The following is a 21561-nucleotide window of genomic DNA, read 5'->3' on the forward strand; positions in this document are numbered from 1 at the left end:
TCCTACTACATTATCTTTTTAGAACTCTTTTTTTCTTTTTCTTTTTCTTTCTTTTTCTCTTTTTCTTTTCTTTGGGGGGGTGGGTGGATCTCAAAGGCAAGCCATACCTCTTCAGTTTTTAAGTTTCTGGAATTCAGCATTAGAATTTGTTTCTTTAACTAATCTTTTTGGCAAAATAGAATATTCCTTAATCACTCGTATAAGAAGTGATCACTATTAATGTCTTATTTTTACAATAATCGAATTATGCTGTGAATACTGTTTTGGAAACTTAAAAAATATTTTTTTAAATCACATACAGCTTTCATTTTCCCTAGTCATTAAATACTCTTCTACAATTTTTTTTTATAGGCTACACCTTAGGCCGTCAAGGGTATGAGATATATTTAACCAATGACATTACTGGGCATTTGCTTCAAATTATCATCTATTATAAATAATACTGTGATGGATATCTTCTGTGAACATTTAAAATGATTTCATTAGCAGGGCGCCTGGCTTTTGGCTCAGTCAGTGGAACGTGCAACTCTTGATCTTGGGGTTTGTGAGTTCAAGCCCCACATTGGGTGTGGAGAGGACTTAGAAAGTAAATAAACGTAAAAATGAATGAATGAATAAAATGATTTCATGAGGATGAATTCCCAGAAATAGAATTGCTGAGTCAAGGACTCGGAGATGAGCTTTACTGACCAATCCTAGAGAAATCCAGTATACCAACTAGAGTTTTCAGGGATTCTCCACCAGTTGCTTTTTTTTTTTTTTTTTTAAGATTTTATTTATTTATTTGCCAGAGAGAGAGAGAGTGCACAAGCAGGGGGAGCGGCACGCAGAGGGAGAAGCAGACTCCCTGCTGAGCAAGGAGCCCCATGTGGGACTCCATCCCAGGACCCTGGGATCATGACCTGAGCCGAAGGCAGATGGTTAACCCACTGAGCCACCCAGGCGTCCCCACCAGTTGCCGTTTTTATGGATCTTAAAAGTACCTAGAAAATAGGTCAGAGTATTCAGTGGCCCCTTCCTCCCCTCATATGCTGCCAAAGCATGCGTGTTTCTCATTAACCCGGCCGTGTCCAAAGGAAGGGTGCGCTATTGGTCGGAGCTCCTTGCCACTCTGAGAATCACCAAGTTTGCCAGCTGTCGATTGGGGATCATTGTAACGTGCTGGTGTCATTCGGTGACATCACTGCAGCTGTGCTTCTGGAACGTCCCATTGACTTGCCCCAGGCTGCCTTATCTGCTCTCAGTTTTCACAGATCACAAATTAAGGACTCCAGGTTGTCACATTCCCAGTGATCATCAGACAGAGGAATACGCAGGCACTTTGACTTTCTAAACCACCCATTTCTGTAAATGGGAATTATTTACAGCAAGCAAATTTTTGTAATCGGGTGAAAAAAGAACTAAAGGTAGAGAGATGCCAGAAAACCCAGGTTATTAAATTTGATAAGTTTAATTTTATCCACCATATATTTTTTTTTAAGTCATCTCTACTGCACCCAGTGTGGGGCTTGAACTCACAAACCCCGAGATCAAGAGTCACATGCTGTACTGACAGAATCAGCCAGGCTCACCAGTTTTATCCACAATATTAAGTCAGTGGCTCAGATGGTTTGAAGGGGGGTGAATTTGGAGCCAAGAGACCCACTGGATCCTTGCTGTGCCTCCAGCCCAGGCTGCTCACCCTTCTGGATCCCGGTGATGGCGGTCAAGCTCTGGAGCCACCCCAGGTCTCCAGCTATTGGATAATAATTATGGGCAGCCTGGCAGTGGTGCAAAATCATGAATTCCGAATAAAATCTCGATTTAGCCCCCTATTCCGTCCAGCCTAAAATACAGTTGGTTTCTTTTTATGATAATGATGAAATAAAACATCGAAATACAGCTGTCCGGGAGAACCTTTACTGTCATTTGAGCTACCAGTGGTTACTGTAAATTATTCCTCACTGCTGTCCCCAGATTTTTGGGAGCAAAGGATGGGCCTTTTTAAATTTGTTCTATTACATGCTTTTAACAAAGGAAAAAAATGGCTTTCCAAAACCTCTGAACACTGCTGCAGTAAATGGTTTATCACTTAAGGAACAGCAGTGTATATAAAAATGTGGGAGGTCTGAGACCATGTTCAAAAAATTAATAAATCTCATTATTTATTTACAGTAAATATATAAATGGAGCCAATGCATATTTGCCCATTTTTGTGAAAAGGTCAAAAGCCATGAGCAGCCCTGAGAAAAGACCTAAGTGTATAATTTCTTAAGCAAATTGACCATGTGCCCCACGTGAAAGCAAACATGTTTCTTAGTACGCCTCATATTCTCTGCTCATGACAGCTGAGATTCAGCCACCAGTGTTGTTTTCTTCCTTAATATCTGAAATATTAAGGGAAAAAAATAACACTGAACTGAACAGGAAGTCGTGGCACATTTTGGCCAATGCTAATAGTCTAAATTTAACTAACTAAATGGATTACAGTATTTTTATCTTTAAACCCATTAGGATTTAGAAGCATCGGGCTGCAGTTCAGTTTCTAAATTATTGTTTTCTTTATTTAGAAACTGCAGCTCTGACCTTTTGGGCAATCCAGTTTTACTTCCATAGGACATTTGGAGGGGGCGTGTAAAAAGCCAGTGAAGTCATACTCAAGAGGTACATACATAGGCCTGTTTGGATTTATTTGGGGAGATTCCCAAGGGTTTGTCAAAGAAATTCCAAAGTTTAAATTCAGCCTTTCTGATCGACAGTGAAAGTGGTCTAGATCTTATTCAAAGATGTCTGTGATTTACAGCTTCAGGCGATTGTGGTCATTCTGGACTTTTTAAAAATATTTTCTCTAAATTCTATAACTGACTCATTAAAAAAAAAAAAATCCTCTGAACTTCCCCCTGCCCTATAGTCGTGTTGGTGTAAGATGCAGTGTTGTGTTCTTAGAATGATTAATTTAATTGCAAGATACAAGCTTATGGTGTGGCTTGGGAAGGAAGTACCTCTTGAAGGTGATAGTCACTATTTTTAGACTGACTTAAACAGAGAGGAGAAAGAGTGATCTTTATGATCTTCATTTAGCCTTAGACTAGGAGGTGCACTCTCTAAAATATCCAGTTACTTACTGGTTACTCTGGATAAGTTTTCAAAAGCACTTTTAAAGATATTTTTAAAAATGTATTTGTAATGAGTAACTGACTCAATGCTAGTTTTAGAGAAAGATTCCTTCTAATTCCGTTGCAAAATAAACATAACAGCTTACTAAACAAAAATAGATTTTCCATAGTAAAACTTGGTCAGAACAATGGCACATTCCTGGGCCCGGGATTCAAAAGTGGGTATTAATTCAAAGCAGCTGGATGCTGGGATTGAGAACAAGACTGTCCTGTCTTCCTGCCTCAGCCCTGCCGAATTTGATGTGCGACTATATTTTACTGCTTTTAAGTGCTTCTCTATCCTGTTAGTGAGAGAGAGGGGGTGGAGGGAGAGAAAGACTGTAGGAAAATTCCTACAAAGACTGTATAGGAATACATACACTTTGCAACCTTATGTCCACATTTTTGCATTCAAGAAAAACATGCCTTTGGGCATGTTTTCTTGGGCATCTCCTCTCTGGGGAGAGATCATGCTTCTTTAACATAACAGGTAGACCCATTCCCTCTGATTGTCTGATTTGTTTTCTTCTACTCAGCTAACTTTCCAGGGCTGGAGTTTTATACTTTATTCCTGATTTCAGCTTCTTCCACAGTTCCCCTCTAGTGGTCCCTAGTTAGGTTTTGGGATCGCTGTAGATAAAATTTGTAAAGGGCCTCGTGAAACTATTATGAGTTAATATGATAACGAAAGCAATCATGTAGCCCAAGTGAACACATTGTTATTAGAGATTTAGGGGAACTGAGAGGATCGTTGCCACTTCCAACCAGATGGTAGTGGGGTACCTCCAGCAGATGGTAGTGGGGTACCTCCAGCAGGGCGCCCCGGTTCTCATGAGTAAAACATTTCATGGTTCGTAAGATGGGTTTATCGTCAGGAAGCTCGTATCTGCTCGTGGGGTGTCTGTGTGTGTGTGTGTGTGTGTGTGTGTGTGTGTGTGTACATGTCCATATGTACATACCTACACATGCATAATGACATTCAGCTGTTTCTGAGGAATGTTTGTAAACGAAATAGAGAATTTTTTGGAAATTTGAGGTCTACCTGGGAGTTTCCTTGGGGTTTTTTTTTCATATTCATAACAAAGTGATACATGATAAAACTCTAAGTAATTGAAAGAGTTAAAAGGTTTTTTGTGTTGGAAGCATTAGACGAACAGATGGTATGCACGTAGGTGGGAAAGCTATTATTTAAACAGAGGAGGGCTAGTGTATACTGGAAGGGCATAGATATTTCAGGGTAGCTGGGGACTTAACATTGTGGGGGCCAGATTAATATATTTACCAGTGGACACAGCAGAAGCGGAAGCCAGAGCATATGGTCAGGAAGGGAGTTAACAGGCTGCCGACAAAGAGGAAGAATATGGCCGTTGAAGTAACCAAGGGGAGATGAGAAGTGGATAAAAATGGTTTTGAGATCGCTAAAGGCCTTGAGAACCTAAAAGAACCTCAGGTGATAGGGAAATCAGTTTGGCAATATTTATATTGTTAACCTTTGTCTGAAAAGTGTTCGAGAAGAGAATGAAGGAGGCAGCTCTGAATGACCACGCTGGGCTTTCACCAACACGCCGATGAGTGAAATGTGTCAAGGAAGTGAAAATCAGTTGAAGCCTCCAAGTCACAGAGGCAGGAAACCATAAAGAACACCAAGATGCGGAAAATCTGATAGTAGATGCTACCGATGATCAAACAGAAAGTGGGGCGTTGACTTTACTTTTGAATGTGTCCGTGTTCTTTTTTGTCCATTTAAAAAACGAGTGGGTTTAGTAAAACAAAACAAAAAACACACAAAGAAACAAAAAGTTCCCGTAGTTATGTTGGAACAAGGTCCTTTTCCTGTTGTGTTTTTGGCTTGGTGTGGTAGCCGGCCAAGTCACCTGCCGGCCAAGCCACTCTTCATCTGACAGGGGTTGGTTTTTGCCCTGAGTGAACTTCAAACTGTGTTAGAGTTTCATGAGGTCACATCTCTCAAGACACCTCCAAAGTGCTAGATGAATCCAAGGTGGGATCTCCAGCGTAACCATCCCTGGTATTTGTGGATGATTTCAGAGTTTACGGGCATTCTTGTTCAAGCTTTAAAATCAATTCTGCAAGGGCGCCTGGCTGGCTCGGTCACTGGAGCACGTGACTCTTGATCTCGGGGTCATGAATTCAAGCCCCACGTTGGGTGTGGAGCCTACGTAATTAAAAAAAATAAAATAAAATCGATTCTGCAATTCGTCAACAATTGCCCCTTTCGTGTGGGTGTGTGATTAATCAAAATATGAATTAGAGAGAGAAACAAATGTACGAATTTTGTTACTGATTATTTAGGAGAAGATCAATGCAGGAAAACACAAAACAGCACATACTCATACACAAACAAAAAACACAAAGAGGGCGCCATATTTACTACTTCTTTAAACTGTATACTAAAAGTAAACATCTGGGTGCCTCCCTGGGTCATTCATGGAGCATGCGACTCTTGATCTCTGGGTTCAAGCCCCATGTTGAGTGTAGAGATTACTTAAAAAAATAAAAATAGGAACACCTGGATGGCTCAGTTGTTTAAGTATCTGCCTTTGGCTCAGGTCATGATCCCAGTTCTGCACTGGGCTCCCTGCTCAGCAGGGAGCCTGCTTCTCCCTTGGCTTGTGCTCTCTCCCTCTCTGATAAATAAATAAATAACATCTTTTTAAAAAATAAATAAATAAAAATAATAATAAACATCATGGAAGTGTTGGAAAGGTCCATATAGATCGTGGTTCCTATGCCTTTGTAATTCATGAACTCCATTGAGAATTGGATGAAAAATTTATGGATTTGGGTGACTGGGTGGCTCAGTTGGTTAAGTGTCTGCCTTCGGCCCAGGTCATGATCTCAGGGTCCTGGGATCAAGCCCCTCATGAGGCTCTCCGCTCAGCGGGGAGCCTGCTTCTTCCTCTCCCTCTATGCTCTCTCTCTCTCTCAAATAAATAAATAAAATCTTAAAAACATTTTATGGATTCCTCCATCCCCTCCTTAAGAAAAAAAACTATATATATTATATAAAATATATGTACTATTATAAAAATATATGAGCATAGATTCCCACAAGGGCCATCTAGGTAACATAAATATGTGAATTGGGCCAAGTACAGACAATAAAGAATAGGGACACTTGTGTCAAACTAGAAAGTAATGCCAAGTTAAGACAATGGAGAATGGTAGGGTTTGTGAAAAACTAGGGATGCACATCCTTACTAAACTAAATTCAAATTCTAAACAATTTCTAGAAAATAACACCTGCAAAATATAACACATTTGAGGTAAATTTGACTGCAAACCCCTCTGGTTTGCAATTCTAGGCTCTTATTGTATCTAAACATGGGGGTATTCTCATTTTTTGCCCCAAGGCGCGACAGCAAGCTCAAGTACGTCACCAAATGGCAGAGGACAGCAAAGCAGATTACTCATCAATTCTCCAGAAATTCAACCACGAGCAGCATGAATATTACCATACTCACATCCCCAACATATTTCAGGTAAGTAATTCAGGCTTCTCAGATTGGCTTTGCCTTTAGAGACACATGGCTTTGGAATCATGATTGCTGGGCTTATATTGAGTATTTACAGAATTCTAAACTTCCTCAAACTGAAGTCACTTTTGAAAGCATCCAGGGAGCACCTGGGTGGCTCAGTCGGTTAAGCGCTTGACTCTCGATCTCAGGGTCGTGAGTTCAAGCCCTGCGTTGGGCTCTGCTCTGGGCATGGAGCTACTTTAAAAAAAAAAAGGATATATATTTATATATATATATATATATATATATATATATATATATATCAAGCATTGACTGGCAATAAGATGAAATATAATATTAATCTCAAGGTTAATCAGTGACCTTTGCAGATGTCCTCGGTTTGCACCTGCAGCCTTTCTTTGCTAGTCTTAGAAGTACAATTCTTAGATTAGCACCCTCTTTGCTAAAAGGACCATTCAGATTATAAAATGCCAACTTAATTTTAGGAGTTCCTAGCAGAATTCATACGGTTGTAGAATTTGAACAAATGACAGTCCTTTTCTTTGGATTGTTTCTCTTTTGGCTACTTTAGGTTGTCAGAAATGGCATGAGAAAAGTTGTAGACGTGTTCTCCCACTTCGGGAATCTTTTACAACTTGTGAACTGGGGTCCAGCTGTAGAAAAAATAAGTATCTGCTTATTCATGTCTACACACACAGGAAACAAGAGCCTCCAGCTTGTAGACGGAAGATACACAGTTACCTCTCAGCCTGTGTTGGGTTGAGACCATTAACCAACACCAGGCTTTTGGTAAAGTGAAATACCCGATCAAAGGCAGAGGAGAGGTTTGAAATGTATCACCAAATGGCGTCATTGATGAAAGCACTTGAGCTTGGTGTTCTCACTGAAACTGGGATGGAATCCTATAAAGTATACATTTGGACAGCCTAACAACTCTTAAAATATGTGTACAGCTGATGAAGATGGAGGCAATAATCATAATGATTGATCATGTAGCTCTAACCCTACCAGTTGGCCTATTTCCATTCCAGACTATTTGTTCGAGGTAACAAGGCCACTGAAAACAACTTCCGTGAGTCATAGTGGACCAAATTAATTTCGTACAAAATCTAATGTTGCAGAAAATACAGGAGATGGAGGAAAGGAGGATAGTGCGAATCGGGGACTCGATGAAGACCTATGCGGAGGTGGACCGGCAGGTGATTCCGATCATTGGGAAATGCTTGGATGAAATAGTAAAGGCAGCCGAATCCATCGATCAGAAGAATGTAAGTATTGTAGTTTGGACTTAATTTACAACGAAGGACTTCCATTATTTCTTTGCCGCCGTCCACAGTGACCTCACTGAGTCATCTCGAGATGGGTAGTAGCTTCCAGTGCTCACGAGTACTTTGCAGCAGTGGTAACACCACTTTTGAGTGTGCTGTTCAACTCTCAGTGTTTTGGATTTAGTTCTCAAATTTCTTTTCCAGAAAACACAGGTAAGTCTGAGACATTGCAGAATTAAATTGTTTTCCTGTCAGTTGGCTGAGTAACTCCCCACATCGGGATCTGGTTCTTTAGGTCACTTGACATTTTGCAGGTCAGATAATTCTTTATTCCAGGGCACAGTCGTCTGTCTGAGAACACTACTCAGGGCCAGTGTCATTCATTTGGATTACTTTCCTAGAAACCTATTTCCCTCAACAAAATAATCAACTAGGATACCAGCATAGGCTTTTACAAACATCTTTTAATTTGCAAAACCAAGTATTTAACAAAAAGCGATGTCATAACATAAAACAACAGTTTTATCTGGGAAATTGTGAGCACCCTAGACTTATAGGATATTTCTCCCATTATGGGAGCCTTGTTTTCCCATTTTATCCCTGATCATTCTTTTTCACCTATGACTTTTATGTTGCTAAATCCAAGGGTCTTTTCTAAGTCTTCATTCAAGTTCTTTTGTTTTGTTTTGTTTTGTTTTAAAAGATTTTATTTATTTTATTTATTTGGCAGAGAGAGAGCAGGAGAGCACAAGCAGTGGGAGCGGCAGAGGGAGAGGGAAAAACAGGCCAGGCCCCCTGTCGAGCAGGGAGCCCGATGCGTGGCTCGATCCCAGGACCCTGGGATCATGACCTGAGTCGAAGGCAGTCGCTTAACCAACTGAGCCGCCCAGGTGCTCCTTCATTCAAGTTCTTATCCAAGAATTTGAACTCTTAGCAGCACCGGCCCCCACTTGACCACCCTCCTATCTGCTGTTCCTTCACTTGATTCCCAGGAAACCATACTGTGATGGCTTTTCTCCTCACTGACTCAGTCTCCTTTGCTTGTTCTTGTTTTCCTTCTTCTTACCATTTAACTTGGGAGTACCCCTGGGCTTTGATCTTGGACCTATGTACTCTCCACATTCGCTCCTTAGAGTGATCCGTAGACTCTTGGAGCGTTAAGTCCCACCTCAACTCTGAATCACACGTGTTACATTCCCAGCCCGGACCTGTCCCCTCCACGGCAGGTTCATACACTCAGCTGCCCAGTGGCTTCTCCCCTTGGATGTCTACTACTTAGCGTATCCTCAAGCTTAGCGTATCCAAAATGGAGCTCCTGATCTGTCTTGCCGAACCTGTACCTCCTCTGGTCTTCATTCTCTCTGTCATGGCATTTTCATCCTTCCGGCTGCATGGATCCTGGAGTCATCTTTGATACCCTCTTTTGCTGACACCCGCATCAATGTGTCAGCAAATCCTGCTGGCTTTACCTCCAAAATACATTCAGAATCCACACAGCCCTCACCACCTCTATTGTTACCCTCCTGATCCAAGATCTGCATCCAGTTGGATTGTGCAGGAAGAGCCTGGATTACTGCAGGAGATGTCTCATGTCTCCCCACCTTTGCTCCCCACCCCATTCTTAACACAGAGGCCAGAGGTGTTCTTTTACAGTAAGTCAGGTCACGTGTCTCCTCTGCTCAGAGTCCTCCGTGGGCTTCTGTCTTACAGGAAAAGTCAAAGCCACTGTGGCCTCAAAGTCCTAAACTGTCTGGAACACCCTCCCTCCCCATTTATCTGTCTGACGTCACCTATTCTGTATTCTCCCCAGTGCTGTAGCCACAATGGCCTGCCTACTATTCCTCAAAAACTCCCAAGTATGCTCCTACCGTGCTGTTCCTTTGCCTGGAATATTCTCCCCATAGATATCTGCCTGGCTCACTCCCTCAGCCTCCTTCAGGGGTTTACCTGAATGAATGTTTCATTTTGCTCTTTTTTGAGAATTCAAGGGTCAGATACTTCTTAATCCATACAGATCATCTTTCCTGGAACATTCCCTTCCTCTTTCCGAACATCCCTGCTCTGTTCTCGTGGTGCGTCTCAAGTTTATCTTCTCTTGCAGATTTGGCTCCTAGCAAAGTTAGTTGTGGTCTTGCTGCTTTGATCTTTGCTATTTTTATTCTAGTTTTCCTTTGATCACACATGCTCTTTATCTCCGCCTCTTCGTGTTTAGTTGCTGGCATGTCCTCCTTCAAAATTTTCATTTTGAGAAACATTGATGGTAATTTTATGAAATGGTTCCCTGAACATTTACTGAACACCTACTTCCTTCCATGCGTGGCATGCTCACCACGACCCGCTGAGGAGAACCTCGAATTCCGAGAGGTTGCAGCCCTGCCCAGCGCCACATAGTGAATGTGTCCATCTGGTTCCAAACCCATGTTCTTCCCTTAAGCCCTCCTCCCCGCCCCCCCGCCACCCCGCCACCTTGTGCTTTTTATTTCTAAAGCAAGCACTGTTTCTGGCACATGTTTGAATCTGCTCACTCACAAGTGCCAGGCACAGCCCTGAAGACAGAGTACAGTACAGTACAGGACAGTAACAAAATAAATGAGAACCTTATTTAGAGTGTTAAAACAGGATGAGCATTTGGGGGAAAATGAGGTAGGAAAGGATGCTAGGAGGTGCCCGAGGGGGTGGGGCTGGCTGTTACACCAAGAAGTTATATTTGCGCAAAGACTTGAAAGAGGTGATTGAATAATTATTTAAATGGGATCGGAGGACAGAAAGCTACCAGCTCTGTTAGCCCCTCCTCCAACAAACTGGATGTCCTCTCCCCCTTAAAGCAGTCTCAGAATCACATGATTACTTAGAATTTCAAACTGGTTTATTTATGTATGGTTAATTTCCATTTGTATCAAATGACCGTGTTTTCATTAGAGCACATCAGTGAGTCACTGGCACACCTGGGCTTATAGATCTGCATCTGCTCGCGTACGTTTAACTGCATGTAACAAGAACAGTAGTGTCTTACACGAGGTGACTTGTTTTTCCTCTCACATAAAAAATGTCTGCAGGCAGAGGGTCCAGCCCTGGCATGGACAGATGGTCTGTAAGTTCTCAGGGACTCAGGCTCCTCCTAGTTCACAGCTTTTGATGATGTGACCTTCAAACTCAGTATGGCTTCTGGAGCTCCAGCCATCGCATCCAAATTCCAGAAAGCAGAATATAGAGAAGGACCCATGCCATCCCTTTAAAGAGTCTTCCTAAAATTACACACCATCCTGTCTACATCTCAGAGAACTCAGAGGTCAAAACTTAGGTGGCTACCTCCTGCTGCACAGAAGGCTGGGGAGTGAAGCCTTTAGGTGAGTGGCCAGGTGCCCCACTTAAAATCAGGGTTCCTATTCCTAAGACGGGAAGGTAGTTGGCTATTGGAAGACAATCAGCAGTCTGTGGTCCATCTACAAAGTAAGTAGTAGCTAAAATAGCTATGACATACCAAAATGTGGGCTTGTATTAAGAATTGAGATCTTTCCAGGGACGCCTGGGTGGCTCAGTCGTTAAGCGTCTGCCTTCGGCTCAGGTCATGATCCCAGGGTCCTGGGATCAAGTCCCGCATCGGGCTCCCTGCTCAGCGGGGAGCCTGCTTCTCCCACTCCCTCTGCTGCTCGCCCTGCTTGTGCTCTCTCTCTCTGACAAATAAATAAAATCTTTAAAAAAAAAAATTGAAATCTTTCCAGATTGTCATCCTAGTGTTTTTTTTAAGTCAGATGATCATTGACTTCAAATGTTACTACAAATCACATGTGCTTTTGTAATACTTTATGTATACATCTGTCTATCCTATCTATGACATTATGGTTGTGATCGCCTTACACATTTGTCTGCACTACCCGACCCCGAGAAGATGTAGCACCCAAAGTTCCTAGCAGGGTGCACACCTTAGAGTAGGCGTTCAGTTCATTGATTTATTCAGCATTTATTGCACACAGTTCTCGCTGGGCCACCATCTAGGTCTAGGGATACAGTAAAGGAAAAACAGACGAGAGCTAGCATGTGAGTGGGGGCGGGTCTATGAACAAATGCATCCATAAGGAAAAATCATGCAATGAATTAATATCCCTGAACCACAATGAACCGAAGAAGTGAGAGAGATTATCTACACTTTGCTTTGACTTTCTGTATGCTAAACTACCTTAAGAACTCCTGGTGAGAACCAGACTTCTGTATTACTGTATTTTTCAAGGGAAATGCATAACAGTGGCCCATTTTTTTCTGCTTTTAGCAAAGTCCTTCTTACTTACTTAATATTCGTTTCTCCAGCTGTGGAAAAATGGTTATTGAGAATATCTTTCCATCTCAGCTAGGCGTATAGCTTTTCGAATAGTGCTTATTCTTTCTAATGATAAAAATATTACTAGAAAAAATCTGTTATTAACCAATATAGATAAAATTCTATAGATAACTATAGAGCTAGAACTCTTTTTTTTTTTTTTTAAGATTTTATTTATTTATTTGAGAGAGAGAGAATGAGAGATACAGGGCACGAGAAGGAAGAGGGTCAGAGGGAGAAGCAGACTCCGCGCTGAGCAGGGAGCCCGATGCGGGACTCGATCCCAGGACTCCAGGATCACGACCCGAGCCGAAGGCAGTCGCCCAACCAACTGAGCCACCCAGGCAGGCGCCCTAGAGCTAGAACTCTTTACAATAGCATCTGTATGAAGCCATCAAAATTCGTTGTGTCAAAAGTATTTGCATGTGTTTGAATGCATTCGTGTTTGATGGGTGTAATTTCAGGATTCCCAGCTGGTAATAGAAGCTTATAAGTCCGGGTTTGAGCCTCCCGGGGACATTGAATTTGAGGATTACACTCAACCGATGAAACGCACCGTGTCAGATAACAGCCTTTCGAATTCCCGAGGAGAAGGCAAACCAGAGCTCAAGTTTGGTGGCAAATCCAAAGGAAAGTTATGGCCTTTCATCAAAAAAAATAAGGTACTGATGGTTGGACCAGTGTGAAATGAGTTTTATCAAGTGTGGAGATTTTGACTTTCTCTGTTAGTCTTAAAAAACAAAACAAAACTTAAGAATGTAAGCCTGTAGTTCACAGAATGCAAAAAAAAGAGCTAGAATGCTATTTTGTTTTAAACCATGATTTCTCTTTGGTGGTGGTCCCTTTGCCATGGCCATTTGTCTTATTTCAGATGCATTGCCACCTGACTTGTGTCACCCACACTAACACTGACCTCTACTGACCTCTCGGCCATTCCCCATCATGCCTTTCACTGCTAAGTCCGCTAGCCACCGGGTCCCCTCGGCTGGGAGAGAGGGCACTGCGCAGGATTTCTCTAACAATTTATCAGCAGCTCTGATTGAAATCGTTTCCACGGGTTAATAGCTTGGTTTTTGAATTCATGTTAACATGTACCTCCATGAACATTTTGCGTTTTCTTTTGGTAGCGTGGTACGTAGGTGCATGACAGTGTTAACCTGGGCGTCACATTATGCGCTCTCCTGAGAATAACTGCATATTTAATTTTTCAAAGACTGTCTTGCTGTTTTGACAACCTTGGCATCTAAGGTCCTTTACGTTCTCTCATCAAGCTCTGGTGGTTTAGATGGTTTAGAAATCTTTACCCTTCTGGCCCTTAACTGGTTTAGCGTAACTAACCGGAAATGTAGTTTGCATGTGAGAGTCTGCATGAGCTTCTTGTCAGAGATTTCTTGCTCTTCTTCCATTGCTTTACTTACTAAAACCTCCAATTTTTGTCATATTCTACATGTTTTCTTTTGGACCATGGCCTAAATATTTAATCGTTTGTGTTTTACTTGCTTTGGATTTCAAATATTATTTGATGCTTATTTTTGTTTTGTGTCTTATCTTCTTGTTTCTGATTTTACTCTGTCACTGCTCCATCTTACATGTAGCTTATGTCCCTTTTAACATCCCCCCATCAGCCTCCCCCTCCTCCCCCTGCCTCTGCCTCACCCTCTGCTGTTCCCAACGGCCCCCAGTCTCCCAAGCAGCAAAAGGAACCCCTCTCCCATCGCTTCAACGAGTTCATGACCTCCAAACCCAAAATCCACTGCTTCAGGAGCCTAAAGCGTGGGGTAAGTTCTGCTCTGGAATCCCGTCTCTCTCGTGCGCTCTGGGTGCATGTGTCGTTCTGCATGATTTATTTTGTTTGTGAATGAATCTATTGTGTTTTCCCATAACACGAAACAGTAAGGACCTGGGATTCACCATAGCTAGAAAGAAGAACCACGATAGGAGAACAGAAGAAAGAAGGAAGTAGAATGGATGGGAAGAAGAAGAGAAAGCCAGCCGGCCGGCCCAGAGTCCTTTTGGTCTTGAGCACATTTTAGAAAGTCTTTTCTCTACTTCTCTTTTAAAACCTCTCAGTCATTAATATTCTACCTTGATTTTACCAAAAAAGGAAGCTTAGATTCAGTTTCCAAAGCCAGCGACATCTGAGATGAGGAATTGGAGGTCACTGTAGACTCAGAAAGTATTTGCTTGATAATTACTGAAACAATGTGAGTGTCACGAAGATACTTCTCTCTGAGCTAAGCTTCGGGCTTCCAAGGGGAGATGGCACGAGGTTACAGTGGTTTCTTTAGCTGTGTTGGTGAACTTATAAGAGGGTGATGAAATATCTGTTGGCTGGAAGAGACCTAATGCTGGATTTATCTTTAGAAGCTGAGATAATAAGCAACTGACATTTATTGAGCACTTACTGTGTACCAGACTCTGTTCCGTGGGATCATTTACTTTGCTTCAACTGCCCTGTGAGCCTAGGTACTATGACATCTTTATTTTACTGGTAAGAAAACTGAGGCCTAAAAAGATGCAAGTTAGGAAGAGGTAAAGCTCATTGAGGTTCTGTGACGTCCACACCCGGAGAGCATCTGTTATAATATGGTTGACTCACGAGTGGATGTCCTTTAGATAGATCCCAGCTTGCCATTCGAATTAGGATCACCTGTGCCAAATTCACAGTTTTGTGCGATTGATCCCGTAACCAAAAGGAGTTACCAGTTTGGTTTACAGTAAAAGATTGGAACAAAGTCATTTGGAGCCTCCCAAATAAATCGAACTGATCAGTGTAGTCTAAGCCATCCCCAAATATCCTGTATAATGAATAATGAGGCGTGGCGACCAAAAATAAACAGACATGTGTGCCCAGCAAGGTCTTTTATCCTGACCTGTGGGGACTGCAGTACAGTGGTCGTGGGATGTGTTCTCGGACAAACAATTTTTACTCTTCCCTTCCTTTGGGTAAGACAGAAGGTAAATGTGTAATAGCTGTGACTAAAACAAGGTGAGGCACATATACTGAAATTGGAACAATCCAGAGATTAGCACGGCCCCTCAGCATGGATGACATGCAAATTCGCGAAGCGTTCCGTATTTTAAAAATAAGTAAATAAATAGAATGAAGTACAGCCCCCCCAACTCTTTATATGCAGAGTTCCTTTAATAAGGGAATCTCAACATTTTATGCAAAGAATACATATAGTTGACGAAATTATCTTGTCTTAAGGTTTCCCAGCATATCAGGTTAAGAATTAGAAATGTAATTTCCTCAAGGTTTCAAGAGAGCCATTGTTAGAAGGCAGAGTGTAGCTTCAGAAGTGGATGATGGATCGCGTTGAGCTCTATAATTAGATCTCAGTTCCTGGCTCGGTCAGGCTGGCTTTTAAAACTCCCCGTCCTGGGGCGCCTGGGTGGCTCAGTTGGTTAAGCGTCTGCCTTCGGCTCAGGTCATGATCCTGGAGTCCCGGGATCGAGTCCCACATCGGGCTCCCTGCTCAGCGGGGAGTCTGCTTCTCCCTCTGACCCTCCCCCCTCTCATGTGCTCTCTCTGTCTCTGTCTCTCACTCTCTCAAAATAAATGAATAAATCTTAAAAAAAAAAAAAAATAAAACTCCCCGTCCATCCCGCTTGCTCATGGAAGAATTTCCAACATCTGACCAGGGTGTTTTTGCGACATTATAAAGTTTCATGTTAACTGTAAGTCGGTTAACCCATCTCTCTGCCACTTGCAAAACCATTACAGAGCACTCATTTATTATATTTCTAATAAGTACCTCTGCATGGTCTTTTGGAATCTCATCGCAGAGTATGCTGAATATTTGTGATTGTTTACCATTTGTTTCTGTGTCCGTTCCATTCTCTCAACACTACACAGTCTGTTGGTTGCAAATGGTTTTCCCGAATCTGTGTTTCATGATGTTTTCGAAATGTTGAGGAAAAGACCAAAGAATGTCAGTAATCAAGTGTGCAGGAAAGATGGCTAAGAAAAATATAACCCTTCAGAACCAGTGAAATGAGAAACAAGTTATTATGATGATTAAGAGGAAAATCCCTCTTTTAAAAATTATAATTAACAAAGTGAATTTTATTTCTTACCCTTTAAATCTGTGCTCAGCAAAAACTCAGTCAAAAATTTTTTTTCTCAACGCTTTGTTTTCCTGAGAGTTAACACACACACGTACACATTCTAGAAGAATTAGTAAATAAATAGAAACACATTTCTGCTTCCTTCGTTTTGGGTCAGCCTGTTCTTAGTGAGGGTCAGATTTGAGGTCCCTTCCTTCAGGAAGTAGAAGTGAACAAAAAAGAAAGGGAAAAAAAAAAAGAAAGAAAGGAAATGCATCACAGAAGTAAAGTTAGGAAGTTCAAAAATAAAAAACCAATCTGAAGTTTGGGGAAATAAATTTGATCTTAAAGCAATCTCAACCCAGAAGGCACACGGGTTACGGGGCCCGTGATGAGAATGATACTCTCCTTGTATTTCCTTTATTCTTCCTTTTTAACTTTAAGACTATTGTGCCAAAGATAGGAAGAGTGTCCTAGAATAATAGATCTGTGATTTTAACACATCTTTTAATTTATTGTGTTTTGCAGCTTTCAGATCCAGATTTCAATCCTTTGTTCCTATTATCTGAATGTGTAAATCCTATGCAGACATTTCTTAGCATAGGCGATTTTGTGTCTAAATAATTAACCAGGATAAAATGTTTTTTTGTTGTGTGTCATTGGCATCTGTAAGAAAATTTTGTTTCACTGAACATTTCTAAAATATGCCACCTGAGCATTATTAACCATTTTCTCATCTTTACCTAAGTCAGGGAAAAATGAAACTAGATAGTATGGTCTCGGTTTGCAATTTACAAATGTAATTTTGTTGTCTTAAATTAAGATTTCTCTTTCTGGTCTGGGCAAGGGCCTTCTAAATCTAAAATACGGACCTAGTTCCCCCGTGTTTTAGAGTTCATTGCATGGAAAAATCCCACCGGAGTTGATCAGAAGGTTTGGAAAACCCTTACCGATTGTTTGTCAGATGTTACAATTTCATGGTTACTTTAATTTTATTTATTTTATCTTGTTCTCTTGCTGATTATTGGCAGACTCAGTCTTTCAGTTTTCACAAAGAACTCATGAAGAGGACGATAGGGAAACCCACGTATGCTTTTGAAGCTAGGGACTATGTTGTAAGTTTACCTGGGACGGCCAGGGCATACAGTCATGGCACAGGTACCAACCCCTATGACAGCACCAAGACTGGGGACCCGGCAATGAAATTCCCCACTGGGAGACCTGGACAGGGGAAGGGCCTCATTATTTGTAGAAATTCAACCCCAAGCTACTTTATCTGGAAAGCTTGGGTGGGAAAAGGAACCCAACTTCCCAAGAACAGTCAAGCTGCCTCAAAATGCCAATGGACCGAGCTTGGCTCTGCTCCCCCCCTTCGCTGATTGTGACTGCCGTCTCAGATGTCAGTGGGTGTGATTTGACGATGGGTGTGAATCTCACCCATAAACGCAGCTGCAGAGCGTGGTGCCCGGAGAAGGACACTCTTACACACGGCAGTTGTGTAGCTCGTACGAGGACCCACATCCCTGTTTGAAAGAGGTGGATCTGTCGGGGGGTTATGCCATGACGCTTGGAGAACCAAAACAATCACTGGGGCGTGAGCAAGGTCGTAGTCACGTGACTTCCCACGGACCTTGATTAAACACAGTTACTCGGATATTTATTTTCACTGTCCCCTTTCTTCGTACTTGAGGTTAGTACCTGTGACTGTGCAGTAACACATGGATCCGCTGGCTCTGTGACCCCCTCATGTGTTATTGACATGTGTGGCCCCCAAGCCTCTATACTTGTTGCCTGAAACTGACAGCTTTTTAGCTCCTCGGATGTCTCGCAATGCACTTAATGCAGTCTTTACAAGTATTCTCTTAAATGATTCGGTTCCTAATGTTAAATGATCTAACTGGTGGGCTTACAACTTAAGACCGAAAACCGGTGTATGATCGTTACAAGAGTACCACGTCCCGTGATGGTGCTTCTTGTAGATGACCCATTGCTGTCCACTCCAGAACATTGAATCTGTCTTGAAAATCTGGTATTTCCTATGGGTCCTCAGATTTATTTGCAATCCTAATGACTCGTTTTTTTATTATGAAGTGGTAATATTCCTACGCTATTAGTTTTGATGTTAGAATGCTTCTTTTGGAACACTTAAGAAAGAATATATAATTGATATATGCATATAGGTAACGGAAGTTAGCCGAATAGAGAACAGGTAGTATGTGGAGTTCAAACGTCAGGTCTTTGAATTAGCCACATTTAGACAATAATGTGTGAGAGAACATTTGTAGGGGGTAGTGTGCTTTGTAGGGAAGATATTTGCAAAGTTTTCTGCTGTGCACCCTGAGTGTTGTCTGTAAAGAACTCAAGTCGTGACAAACCGATCTGTGCTAAAGCTCACAGGAGGGGCCCACAAGAATAGTCAGGAGTGTGCATGTACGTACCTCGTTCTCCCAAAATTTTGTCTTGCTGCTTCTTTCCTTAAAGTCTTTTTCCCCATAGGGGTGATTTCTTTAAAAGCTTAATGCCTCTTTAAAAAGAAGTGTCCATTTTGAGTTCATCTTAAGAATAAGATTTTTAAAATCTGGTTAAGGAATTTTTAACACCCTGCACTCTCGATTTAAAATCAGAGGGCGCTTTCTTTGGTACTTTGTCTCCAACATATTTTTGATCCTGCTGCAGCTGCCTAAACTTTTAGGATTGACGACAGCTAAGTAAAAATGCACCGCGCTCTCAAAACACTGCTTTCCAGCCATAGAGCATGTCTCACCTGTTAACGAAGAGCCACATGTTTCTTTTTTTCCAATTTGGAGATGGCTTTTAATCTATTTTGTGCCCAGTAATCGCTCTACCTTCGCTAATCTCCAGGCGCAGCAAAATTGCACCAGCTGTCTCCTGATAATTGTCAGGAAACCCATAGCAAGGAGTGCCCCCGGGTAGTTGAGATCATTGGCTCTCTGTTTCCTAACAGTAACTTTCAGGGCAGCTACCCCTGTTAGTTCCCCAAGTGCTGTGTAAGCCCCATGGGTAGGGCTCAGAGTGGATGGAGAGCCCCGGAATACACCTCCCACCGTTCCGGGGCATGGTTAGCGGTGCCAGAGCGTCGTCCTGCCTCCAGCCTGGTGCAGAGAGGCTTTCGGGATCCTGCTAGAGCAACTTCCAGCCCCTAGTTACCGTTCACCCATTCAAGAGTTTGCCTTCATGCCTTCGAGAAATGCCAGTGTTCGCATTTATAAGAATTCCTTAAGATAAATACATTACCTGTACGTTGTGGAAGTAATTGCTCTTGAGACGCCCCCTATAAGTAAAACTCTCCATGTGAAATGTGGTGAACAAAAGGCGATGTGATTCTTTTTGTCTTTTATTATCAGCATGTGTCACCACCTGCAAACTTATTTTAGCTTATATCCAGGCTGATGGGATCCACGCAGAACTGCGAACAGAAACTCTCCTTTTCTATCTTTATTCTTTGGTCTGGCAACGTGGCAGCTAAAGGAAGGTTTTGGCAGGGGCCAGCCCCTCTTGTGAACGTTTGCACAGATCCGCTGCAAGTCATTTTCACAAGCGACAGGTGAATTTATGTGTTATGTTAATACGATGCAACTGACCAAATTCCTCTTCTTCTGATGTGTTGTCTCTCTCTCTCTTTTTTTCCCGTTACCTCTTCAATTTTTACGTGAAGCTTTCTCTCAAGCTGGTAAGCACCATTATTCTATGCATGTCCCGAATCTAATCAGGTTTTTTGGTGTACGTTTCTCTTGCGTGTGCTTTTGTTGGTGTTTCTTCGTCAGACCTTTGCAATCCAAAGGTCCAGAATCTACGAGGGGCGATCTTAATCTTTTCAAGTTGCTAAGAAAATTAACGCTTAACTCATGATTTGGTTTCCTTTCTTATTGGGGCCTTAAGAGGAGGACAGATGTTAACAAACTTTATTTAAATGTGAGCATAAATATAAATATTCGATATTGGGGAGTTTATTTATTGGATCATTTGGAATAAAAGTAAATTTAACAGCTAAAGATGCTCCTCCCTGGGAGCCACAGAAGCAGATGAAAAACACAGAGAGCCTGAAGGAGACGTGCAGGAATGGTGCCAGTCTCAAACTCAGGTCCAAGGCAGCCTGCGAGAATCGCAACCAATGGAATCTTGAAGTTGCTACATAAATACGTGGGTGCCTTGTGCATAGCTGATTTAAGAAATCACAAGACGACTTTATGGACAGTGAAAAGAGCCTCCTAAGCCTTTCTAAAATAGTTTACTTAGTGTTCTGTGTTGTTCCTACCTAATTGCATAGCCCTAGTAAACAGACTAATCATTAAACTTATTAAAAGAAACTCTTAACTCTATAACCCCTAACTCTACTTGAAATATGTGTAAGTTCTCAACACCACACTGTCCTAAAATTATGGACAGTGATAAGCTGCAACAGTTCAACCAGGAATAAGGTCAGCTACTTTATGCACTGCTGTTGATGTTGCAGGATAATAGTTTCTGGTTGTCCTTATGTACACATTTGTATGTGTATACATGGATACATATACGTGTGGGTATCCAGAATTTTTTCAGCCTGACTCAGTGTCTGGCAACCAACCCGACCCTAGAGAAAACGAATATTTTATTAAATGGAACATTTCTTAGACTGTGAAATAAAATCCCCAGATGAGTCCTTAATTAAGGTCTCTACGAGAAGGAAAACATTCTCAATGTTCCAGTGAACTGTGTTCGGTGGCAGCATGAATTTGGGAGAAACTGGATCAATTAAGTAGGAGTCTCTCAGGTACCGGGGTTTCTTCCTTGCCCTTTCTGTATTTCTTCTTTTGCTGAGGGGCTAGCAGCAAAAGATAATAGTATTAATAAATTAGGCGGTCTTTCTGTCTGAGATAGAAATCATTTGACCACCTGGTATTGAATTGTTGCTTTATACCATTACTTGGAAGCCAGTAAAAAAGTGAAGCGTTGCCTGCCTTCTTGTAAACTCTCAAGAAGTAGCTCATGCTTGTGCTCTTGGGGGGAGATGCTCAGAAGCAAGCGTTTACACACTTCTGTGTGTAAAACAAGGTCTTCCTAGAGGTTTAGCCACTTAAAATGTCCATATACGCGTTGACCCCCTCTTGCAAAACCAGCGCCACCTCTGGGGCCAGTCTCTTTCCAAACTGGGCCGCTCCAAAGATTTCAGAAAGTCTGCTCTGACTCAAAGCTAGAAATATAAATTCCTTCGTGGCAAAACGAATCATAGGTCAGAATATGGTTTAAAATAATCCAAGCCTTAATGGCCTTTTAAGGTACTTCCAGACACCTGACTC

The 21561-nt window shown here is 41.9% G+C and overlaps 1 protein-coding gene and 1 non-coding gene across 13 annotated transcripts in view; both read left to right on the forward strand.

Annotated features, from left to right (window-relative positions):
- Positions 1–21561, forward strand: part of FNBP1 (formin binding protein 1) — a 137023-nt gene that overhangs the window by 97233 nt on the left and 18229 nt on the right. For 4 of the 12 annotated variants that reach the window (XM_073905618.1, XM_073905619.1, XM_073905610.1 and 1 more), the window contains 5 exons: positions 6506–6634; positions 7753–7899; positions 12679–12876; positions 13810–13992; positions 19941–19955. In XM_073905618.1, coding sequence (XP_073761719.1) covers positions 6506–6634; positions 7753–7899; positions 12679–12876; positions 13810–13992; positions 19941–19955 — 672 coding nt within the window. The remainder of the gene's footprint in view (positions 1–6505; positions 6635–7752; positions 7900–12678; positions 12877–13809; positions 13993–19940; positions 19956–21561) is intronic. The other 8 variants (XM_073905613.1, XM_073905614.1, XM_073905611.1 and 5 more) reach the window with 4 other exon arrangements.
- LOC112836805 (U6 spliceosomal RNA) lies at positions 15190–15297 on the forward strand. The gene has a single exon (XR_003211573.1). It is a non-coding gene; the product is annotated as a U6 spliceosomal RNA (small nuclear RNA).

This window comes from Callorhinus ursinus, unplaced genomic scaffold (genome assembly GCF_003265705.2).
Source record: "Callorhinus ursinus isolate GAN/ISIS: 27379988/994484 unplaced genomic scaffold, GSC_fseal_2.0 scaffold24, whole genome shotgun sequence".
Lineage (NCBI taxonomy): Eukaryota > Metazoa > Chordata > Mammalia > Carnivora > Otariidae > Callorhinus > Callorhinus ursinus.